This window comes from Sinocyclocheilus grahami, unplaced genomic scaffold, assembly GCF_001515645.1.
Source record: "Sinocyclocheilus grahami isolate Dianchi unplaced genomic scaffold, SAMN03320097.WGS_v1.1 scaffold835.1, whole genome shotgun sequence".
Taxonomy (NCBI): Eukaryota; Metazoa; Chordata; class Actinopteri; order Cypriniformes; family Cyprinidae; genus Sinocyclocheilus; species Sinocyclocheilus grahami.
This window is the reverse complement of record NW_015506014.1, coordinates 424,832-435,648: the sequence shown is the minus strand read 5'-3', so window position 1 is coordinate 435,648 and position 10,817 is coordinate 424,832. Positions and strand designations below refer to the sequence as shown.

The 10,817-nt window shown below is 34.5% G+C and overlaps 1 protein-coding gene across 1 annotated transcript in view; it reads left to right on the top strand.

Moving 5' to 3' along the window:
* LOC107562731 (protein SEC13 homolog) overlaps positions 1-10,229 on the top strand; it is a 15,052-nt gene extending 4,823 nt beyond the window's left edge. The window contains exons 6-8 of the mRNA XM_016247432.1: positions 1,021-1,141; positions 1,388-1,534; positions 9,738-10,229. Coding sequence (XP_016102918.1) covers positions 1,021-1,141; positions 1,388-1,534; positions 9,738-9,848 — 379 coding nt within the window. The 3' untranslated portion in view covers positions 9,849-10,229. The remainder of the gene's footprint in view (positions 1-1,020; positions 1,142-1,387; positions 1,535-9,737) is intronic.
* Positions 10,230-10,817: the final 588 nt, after the last annotated feature.

The following is a 10,817-nucleotide window of genomic DNA, read 5'->3' as shown; positions in this document are numbered from 1 at the left end:
ATAAGAAATATTTCTTCAGCAGCAAATCAGCATATTAGAATAATTTCTGAAGGATCATGTGACACTGAAGACTGGAGTAATGATGCTGAAAATTCAGTTTTGATCACAGGAATAAATTACATTTTAGAATATATTCAAATAGAAAACGGTTCTTTTAAATTGTAATAATTTTTCAGAATATTACTGTGAGCATCAGATAATTCCTTCAAAATATAAAAAGATATATATATAGATATAGATATATATATATATATAGATATATATATATATATATCTATATATATATATATATCTATATCTATATATATATCTTTTTATATTTTGAAGGAATTATCTGATGCTCACAGTAATATTCTGAAAAATTATTACAATTTAAAAGAACCGTTTTCTATTTGAATATATTCTAAAATGTAATTTATTCCTGTGATCAAAACTGAATTTTCAGCATCATTACTCCAGTCTTCAGTGTCACATGATCCTTCAGAAATTATTCTAATATGCTGATTTGCTGCTGAAGAAATATTTCTTATCAGTGTTGAAAACAGTCACACCGTTTCATATTTGTTGCGAAAACTATGATGTATACAAACGAACAGCATGTCTTTGAACAGTAGAATTTTCTGTAACATTTTTAATGTTAAATATTAATCAATTCAACGAGTCATTGCTGAATAAAATAATTACATCACAGGAATAAATTACATATGAAATATATTTAAATAGAAAACAGTTACACTAACTATAATTGCAGTAAACGTTTAAAAATAAAAGCAATATTGGTGAGCATAAGAAACTTCTTTCCAAAAACATTATAAATCCTAATCATTCCATACTTTGGGTTGTCTGTGTGTGTTTGTTTCTCCATTTCCAAATATGATAAAATGAATAGCATTTGAGCCAATGCTATTTGAAGTAATAATTCACCCCAAATTGACATTTATCATTGTTATTAAAATAAGACAAGTCTACAAATATCTTTGAATTAAAACAGTGTGCTGACAATCCTATTTTTCTTCCCAGAGAAGAGGACGGCCAGTGGAAAGAGGATCAGAAGCTGGAGGCGCACAGTGATTGGGTGAGAGATGTTGGCTGGGCTCCTTCCATTGGTCTGCCTACCAGCACAATCGCCAGCTGCTCACAGGTGATCACAGCCAAATGCTTTACTCTAAATATTGTACTGTATGTCACTGTGAACAATTAATTAAATGGAATAAGTTTATTTTTATTCAAAACTAAAAATGATATACATTCATGGCAAAGCCATGTGCTTGATTCCTTAGGAATGCTTTAACTATTAAAATGTATACCTTTAATGCTATGTAAGTTGGATAATAGTATCTGGAATATGCATACAGGATTTATATTATATTGTTATATTCCACCGTAGGATGGTCGTGTGTTTATCTGGATGTGTGACGACCCAGCCGGTAACACCTGGACGGCCAAACTTCTCCACAAATTCAATGACGTGGTGTGGCATGTGAGCTGGTCCATCACAGGAAACATCCTGGCTGTGTCAGGAGGAGACAACAAAGTATGTGCTCTGTTATACTATATACTATACACTATACTATACTATACTATACTATGTAATCCAGAGTCTGGATTTAAAGGAATGGTTGATCAGAAATGAAAATGATATATTTACCCTCAAACTACTTTAAAATGGCTTTTTCAATCAACCAAATTAAGAAAATGACATTCAAAATGTTTAAAATAAGAACAAAAAAATAATACAATAAAGATATACTTTATAAAATACATATACTCTATAAAAGATAGATATACTCTATAAAATACACTACCATTCTTTTTTTTTCAGCAGAGATGCATTAAATTGTCTATTTTATTTATTTATTACAAAATAATTATCTTTCAAATTAATTTGCTGCTTTTCAACTTTTCAAATAATCCTGAAAAAATGAATCATGGTTTCCACAAAAATACGAAGCAGCACAACGAAGCAGTTTTCAATATTGGTAATTAGGGTTGTGTCGCCGATAGACGTTAGTATCGTATATCGACAATAGTCAGAGATATTGCCTGTGGCCGATGCCTTTGACGATATCAAGACAATTATATTATTATTATTATTATTAGACTAGTATTATTTAATTACTATTAGGGCTTATTTGTTCCATCATATTTCTTTTTACGCATCTCTTTACAGTATTGCGGCTGTGTAGGGCTGGGCAATATAGCTAAAAAATGTATCAACGATAAAATGTTTCATATCATTCGGTATTGATAACTATTGACATTTTTTTATAATCTTTTGTAAAACAGGGCAATAGAATTTTTTTAAAATTTTTTAACCACTGTATTTTTAAATTAACCCAATTTATTGAGACAAACAACATATTTTTTGTTTTAACAGTCAAACACAATAAAAATTAAACATCTAATTTCTAATGTTTCATATGCAGATTAAGATATAGGTTTTAAGGAAACTTTTGTCTTGTCTCCCGAGGCCACAGGAGGGTGCAATGAGCAAAATAATGCAGCGCATTTAAATTGTCAACGCAAGGAAGTAACTATTTAAAAAAAAAAACGTGCATTACGTCTAAATTAACTTATATAAATCAAATATAATTTCGTAAATTGCATAAACAATTATCAACAAAACAGCATCATGTATTTATGCATTGCTTAATCCAAAGATTTGAAGCGTCATTCACACACATTGCATTTAAAAACATATGAGACCCAGTGAAAAGGAATAAACCTCCACAAATTCGCGACCTGTTTTTTAAAAGTTTAAACTGTTTTAACTTTGCATGGCTTTCTATACATCTCTTGTGTGAGACGCGAGTGCAGCAGTCATATTTGTCCGTCTAAAAATGTGCTGAAAATGCGTTCTGTGTGAATGGCTTGGTTTCGGTTTTAAAGGGGTCATATGATGCGATTTCCTTTCTCTTTGGAGTGTTACAAGCTCTTTGTGCATAAAGAAGATCTGTAAAGTTGCAAAGACTAAATTCTCAAATCCAAAGAGATATTCTTTATAAAAGTTAAGAGTCAGCCACACCTACCTAAAACGGCTCGTTCTAACACGCCCCCACATATCTACCTCACTATGTGGGAAGATTTGCATAACGCCGCCCAAATGTTCACGCAAAGAAAGGTGTAACTTTTATTCTCACTGTAGTATTGTTAACGCTTTCCGCCATGTCCTGAAGACGCTGTGTGGTTCGTTGTGAAAGCGAAACTACTTTGTTTGGTCTTCCAAAAGAGGACGATATCTGCTTCGTCATGCCTAGAGCTGATCCGTGCTGGTCGCTAAGGGAATACATCAACTTAGTGCTGTGGATCGCCGGATCGCCGTTCTCAACCCCGCCGCCTCTGCTCACTCTAGCCCGGCCTCAGCTCACGCTAAGCCATGGCTTCCGCTAAGCCGCTGTGTTGTTCATTGTGAAAGCGAAACTACTTTGTTTGGTCTTCCAAAAAAGGACACGACTACAAATCAGTGGTTAAGTTGTATTTACAACACTGTTCCAGAACAGTTTAACCCAAATATTCAGATGTGTGCAGCACATTTTATGGAGGACTGTTTACTGATCCTGGGAGAGTAGACTACAATGCTGGCTGTTCTGACTCCCGTAAGTACGTTTTCATTTAAAGGATTTGCCACTGATGATTCAAAAGCGAGCTTTGAGCAGTGTAGAGTAGCACTTGTTGTTTGTCATTTCTCCGATCACAAATGCAGACAGGGTTTTATGTTTACGCGGCGTGGCGCAATGCAACGCAACTGTTTAAGTCATTATAATCAGTAATTATGTCCCCACTGGATGCAACAAATGCCTAATTTATAATGGGTTTTAATGTTTTTGTGTCGTCGCTCCGGCTGGAACACGGCATCAACAATATGGTGAGGGGCGTAACATTTCCGTCTCACGCTTGAGGTATTCGGCCAATCATAACGCACTGGATAGCTGGCCAATCACAGCACACCTCGCTTTTTCAGACCGATGAGTTTTGTAAAAATCGACGCGTTTCAAAAAGGCGGGGCATAGAGGCGAAACAATGTACAGTATGTGGAAAATAATGTGTTTTTTTTACTTTAAACCACATAAACACATTTCATTACACCAAATACACAAAATAATGTTCTTTTTAGCAGCATCATATGACCCCTTTAACCTAATCAAGATCTTCTCCGCATTGAGCTTCTATATTTCTCTAATATTTTGAATGCATAACACAGCAACTGCGTGTCTCGTGGGCTAGACTAACAAAACATTAAAATTCAACAACGTCACTTACATTATTATCATTGCATCTCGCACGCCACTAATGACGCTCCCTGACGCACTCCTAACATTCAAATGCAAATGTTTATTTTAAATTCGACTAATATTCATTCTTTATTCACAATCTCCTCATCACAGGCAGGCACAGCACTCAATTCAGCATGTTTGTGTTTGTATGTGCTGTCTGCGTCACTCATAGCACGTGCCTATAGCATGCGCCATATCGAACATTTTTTCTATCGTTATCGAAGGTGTACCGTCGATAAATATCGATACTGTTTTATCACCCAGGCCTAGCACGTTATAACTAATCATACACGATTATGCTGAGCTTATGAATGCAATGGCCAATCAGAGGTGTTTAGATGAGTCATCGCCAAAGTCCCTTTAAGGCAAGTCACGTCACTCGGCGGCCATCTTTGAAACGCCTCTCTGGCATGCAAGTGCAGCTCCTATCTCTTTGAATGGGGAAACATCAAATTCTCAAACTGTTCACGCTTACGATTCAATTTCATATTTGAAATCACCAATGAAATCTGACAACAACTGTATCATAAATGTTGTTTATTTTGCTCAAATAGCGTTAAAAAAAGCTTATTTTTCAGGCTAGATCAGCCAGTGCGCATGAGCAGTCCTGAGTGACTGCAGCTGACTTTACCAATTAGCAATTGGCTCTTTTGTTCAGAAGGCAGGGCTTCATTCGATAGAGCGGCCATATTGAGCATTGCATTTTTCCCCATTCAAAACTATACGAGTGACACGTCTTGGATATTCTGACTGCAGCTGACTTCACCAATTAGCAATTGGCTCTTTTGTTCAGAAGGCAGGGCTTCATTCGATAGAGCGGCCATATTGAGCATTGCATTTTTCCCCATTCAAAACTATACGAGTGACACGTCTTGGATATTCTATAGTCTTTGGTCAGTTCTGACTCGCAAATTCTCTCATCATAAACAACAAAGTGCAAATGCACGTGCGATGTAAGTATACGAGATTTATTCATCATACAGTGTAGCTCCACTGATTATGCCGGGAGTCAGTGATGATGTTCTTCGATAATGTAAATATTCTTTGCTCGTTTTCTGTAGCAGCTGTTTGAATAACTGAGGAAATTTAAGCATTATAATTAGTAACTTTCAATGTTTTTTATTAAATTATGTTAAATACAAATTCAGTCTTATGCAAAATATTTTGACATCTATATTAGGGATGCACGATATATCAGCCACCATATCGGTATCGGCCGATAAATGCTAATTTTTTCTGTTATCGGTATCGGCCTGATAAGAAAATTTGGCCGATATCTTAAAGCCGATAAATAATGCATTATTTCCTTCAGAGACACTTCAGATGCGCGCTGTTCGTTTGCAGCCTTTTGTGCAATTGTACGTTGTAATATTGTGTTTATTTGATGTATATCTGATTTATCTCATATAGAATGCGTTTGGTTAAGTTAAAAAGAGCGCTTCAGTTTACCGGTGATCATCTTTAGCTCCGCGCACGCAGCTCAAACAGCAGTGCACAACATTAATAACTATGATTGGGAATGTCGTGTGTATAACATTCTAATGAGAACATTATTATAATAAAACGTTGTGAATTCTTTGGGTTTAGTTGCTTTGTTTTCACACGTTGTTATGGGAAGAGCGCATCCACAACAGGATCACACAGTCTGACTATAGCATGCAATAACTGCGTCATTTTGTACATATATAAGTTGTAATATTATGTTTATGTTGTATTAATATTAATCTCAGGATGCATTTCCTTGAGTTAAATAAGCTGCCACCAAAACGCTTCAGTTTACCGTGTTCATTCAGCTCTTCAGCTTCAGCACGCGCAGCTCAAACGGCTGCTATTTAAAACAGTGGTATTAATTTGTTACTTTTTCAAAATCATTGATACATTATTAATAACAACAACCACTTGTATTTTTCTCTTATTATTTTCATCAACAATATGGTTTAGTAATTAAAATCATTTAATTATTGTCCGTGCAAAGGCTATTCCGTTTTATTGATCTATGGCGCATTCATTTTGATTCTTTACAAGTGTAATGATGTCCAGTGACTTGTTTGCATTATTTATTTATTTGTAAGGCTTTTTTATGACTAAATTTGGTAATGGGAGAGTAAAAATATTTTTAAAACGTACACCGTTCAAACTAGGCTGCTTATGTTGAAGTGTTTGGGATGTGGCTTTTAATGATGAGACCTTTTTTGTAATCAGGCTCTCAAAAAGTATATAACAATTTGGATATAGATTTATCGGCCAACATATCGGTTATCGGCTTTCAAAAATAAAGAGTAATCGGTTATCGGTATCGGCCAAAATGTTCATATCGGTGCATCCCTAATCTATATGCTACTTGAAATTTAAGATTTAATGTGTAGTTAATAAATTACACTAACATTAGGCTGCTTTTAGCCTTACTTTGGAGTTGGTTCACTTTCCGGCTATGAAACTAAGTAAGTAAATAATTAAATAAATTAGCATAATATATGGGCGATCTCACAGGCTGGCAATCGGATGATATGACTATAGAGCATATTGCCCAACACTATTGGTAATAATAAGAAATGTTTCATATGATCATATTCATATTTTATATTCAAATCATCATTAGAATGATTTCTGAAGGATCATGTGACACTGAAGACTGGAGTAATGATGCTGACAATTCAGCTTTGCCATCACAGGAATAAATTAGATTTTACAATATATTAAAACTAGAGAAGTTATTTTTAAATGGTGAAAACATTTAACAATATTACTGTACTGTAATTTCGTTCAAATAAAAGCAGCCTTGGTGAGCAGAATAGACATCTGTCAAAAACATGAAAAAAAACAACTTTTGAATGGTAGTTTATATACAAGTAAAATAAGAATATTTTATCATTTTATTTATATCCACCAATATATTGTAATAATGAGCAATATTTACCTGAATATATTTTACTTGCTTAGTATTTATTTTTACCTTTTATTACATGTTTATTACGCATTTTTAATGTAACGTTTTAAATCTGTTCATAAGAATGGGCAGTTAAACAGAACTAAAACTGCTAAAAAAATGTCTTACTTGAAATTAAAATAAATTTTAACTGAAAGAAAATAAACTTATTTCAGCTAGTTGCCAAGGCAACCTTTCTCATTTTTGTTTAGGTTTAGCGTAATATACTAAAATTAAAACAAACTTCATAAAAACGAAAAAGACAAAAACATAATTACTAAATTAATTTACAAAATTGACTATAGCTACTAAATTTTACAAAAAAATGAAAACTTTAAAAGTTACTGACTATACGTGTCTTTGCAAGTACGTCAACTTATTCTACCATACTAGATTCTACCATTATTGAGCATACTAATACTCTAATGAGAGTTAGTTGGCATGTAGTTGCAAAGTTGCTTATAGTCGATTGATTAAAGGGGTCATATGATGCTGCTAAAAAGAACATTATTTTGTGTATTTGGTATAATGAAATGTGTTTAATGCAGCTAATTTACTAAAACTAGCTACTAAAATTGACTTTAAAAAATACTAAAACTTCACTAAAATTGTAGCTAATTTACTAAAACTAATGTAAAATAATAAAAACTATAATAGTTTCTCAATAGTACTTTTTATAAATGCTAACAAATGCTCTCATACTAAAGGCTGGATGACCTCCAGGATGCTGTGCGCCAAACATGATTCATCCCGTCAGCGTCACCAACTAAAGGACAGGCCGTGAATGTTCTCTGACAAATTCATTGTGATTCGTTCACTTTTCACCACGAAACTTATGTTGACAGTCTTTGGCTCTCGTCCTGTGGGATTACGGAGTGAAGATGCTCCGCTGGAGCATGTGGGCAGCTTACAGCACTGCATTTACCCAGCATCATTACTCATTTTACAGTGCCTGACTATTAAAGCACTCTCAGGTTCAGGAATTAATGACTGAGGTTAAGTCACCCAGCACTCGGCCCAGTGTGAGGGAATCGGTCCTTGACGTCGCCGTTATTTAAATGAAGACTCTGGGTTGTTGCGCTTTCGGTGAGATGCTGTGCCTTGTAATTATTCACGGTGATGGCGAGCGGCGGGTCGAGCCATTTACTCTCAGACGAAGGTGCCATTATCTGATGCATTCATAAAACAGACAGCTAAATAATGCAAAAGGGCTTTGAAAATAAGCGCAGGTTAAATGCAGTCCTGAATAGGTGGTTCTGTGCAGCTAAAGCAGACAGTTTTTTTTTTTGTACTAATGGTGTGTACGCAGTCGCTCTTGAAGGTGTTTTCATTACCTTGTTTGCTTGCCAAAATTATCTTACCCTACCAAGATGAGCAAGATTGCGTCACTGTCCCTGGAACAGGAAGACATGTTTGCTTTTTCCTAACAGCCTCTAACCTGACTAACCAGTCTATTTAACACATCCTTTCAGAATAAAAGTATTTCTTTAAAAATCCAGAACATTTGAACAATAATGTATGCATTTACTCTGAAACTGCTTAAAATGGCTTTTCAAATCAACTACTGTAGCAAATTCAATTCAAAATGCTTAAAGAGCTAAATACAGTATAGTTTAAAAAATTTATTAAATATTGAAAAAAGATTATTCATATCCCCCAATATATTGTAATAAGTAGTTTACCCACATTTATTTTAATTGCATATTACTTTAGCTTTTTATGCTTTTGTATATATGAAGTTTTAAATGAATTGATTCAAATTGACCATTTGAACTGTGTTATTAGTTATAAATGTTATACATTTTTAACTAAGGTTTAAAGCACTAATAGACGGTTTTAAAGAAATGGTTAACCTAAAAATGAAAATTTGCTGAAAATATACTCCCCTTCAGACCATCCAAGATGTAATGAGTTTTTCTTAAGAAAAAGTTCACTCAAAAAATGTTTCTTCATCAGATCAGATTTGGAGAAATTCAGCATTTCATCACTTGTTCACCAATGGATGTTCTGCAGTGAATGGGTGCCGTCAGAATGAGAGTCCAAACAGCTGATAAAAACATCACCGTAATCCACAAGCAATCCACACCACTGCAGTCCATCAGTTAATTTCTTACAAACGTATCTTCGCACTTTAAAAGATGGATTGGAGTGGTGTGGATTATACTTGTGGATTCCTGTGATGTTTTTATCAGCTGTTTGGACTCTCATTCTGACGGCACCCATTCACTGCAAAGAATACATTGGTGAGCAAGTGATGAAATGCTAAATTTCTCCAAATCTGTTCTGATGAAGAAACAAACTCGTCTACATCTTGGATGGTCTGAGAGTGAATACATTAAGCAAATTCTCTTTTTTGAGTGAACTATTTAAAGAATAGATAATCAAATGAGTTTAATGACAAATAAAACGCTCACTTAAATCACTGTGATATTACCTGGAAATTTGACATCTAACCTGCTGGTGTTTTTATAGGGATTGTTCAACCAAAATTGAAAAGCACGTCATTTACTATGCTTCCAATTGACTTTTGCGCATAGGTGACCCTGTGGAAGGAGTCAGTGGATGGACAGTGGGCTTGTATCAGTGACGTCAACAAAGGCCAGGGGGCCGTGAGCTCCATCACAGACAGCCAGCAGAACGAGCAGTGAAGCCCGTCTCCTCTCTCACACCTCCAATCAGACATCGTTCTGCCCTCAGAAACTTTTCTTGAACATTAAAAGTGCATCTCACTCCCATACAGCGGAGCGGATATGAAATTTGGTTTTGGTTTTCAACCTTTCCCTGATTTTTTTATTTTTTTTTTTAGATCGTTTCCATTGGTTCATTTCCAAACAGGATGTTTGAGCTGATTTGTATTATTTGTAAAAATTCTTAACATGTCAATTAGGTTGAGAAATAATTCATGGAGAAGTAAAAAAAAAAAGTTGATAAATGAAAGCTAGTCCAAATATATTGGCCGCAATGGTGTTTCAAGACCAACACGACCATTGAAGAATAAAGTTTTCTATATTAAACTATAACTAACTTGTTTTCTTCTTCGTAATAATGTCATTAAATTATATTGTCTACAGTTTAATTACGTACAATATAATGGTTATAAAGAATGTATTGTGAGTATCTACAACACTATCCCACCACCAATTTGTATGTATTTTACGAGGTGGCTAATTCGTACGACTTTGCTTGTACGTTTTTGATGCGATTTGTGTAAGGGGTAGGTTTAGGGGCGGAGTTAAGAGGTGGTCCTTCGTACGAATTCCTATGAATTTGGCACCTAGTAAAATAAAATACAAATTCGTAAAATTTTGTGCAATTAGCAACAGTTTGGTTACCAACATTTTTCAAAATATCTTTTATTCATACATTTTTACCAGAATGCAACATTTTATCGCAAAATTAGACTGTTTTTCTCACAATTGCAAGTCATAAACTTTCAATTAAGTCTCGATTAAGAATCGCGAGTTATTAACAGCAATATGTAAACCCAGAATTCATAGAGAAAAGTTAGAAATGTGAGTTCATAATTGCGAGATGTAATTTCACAAATTAGCAAGAGGGTGGCTAACCACTCAAGACTAAAAAGTCTACAAAAATATTTTTTATAAATTGCATTTATT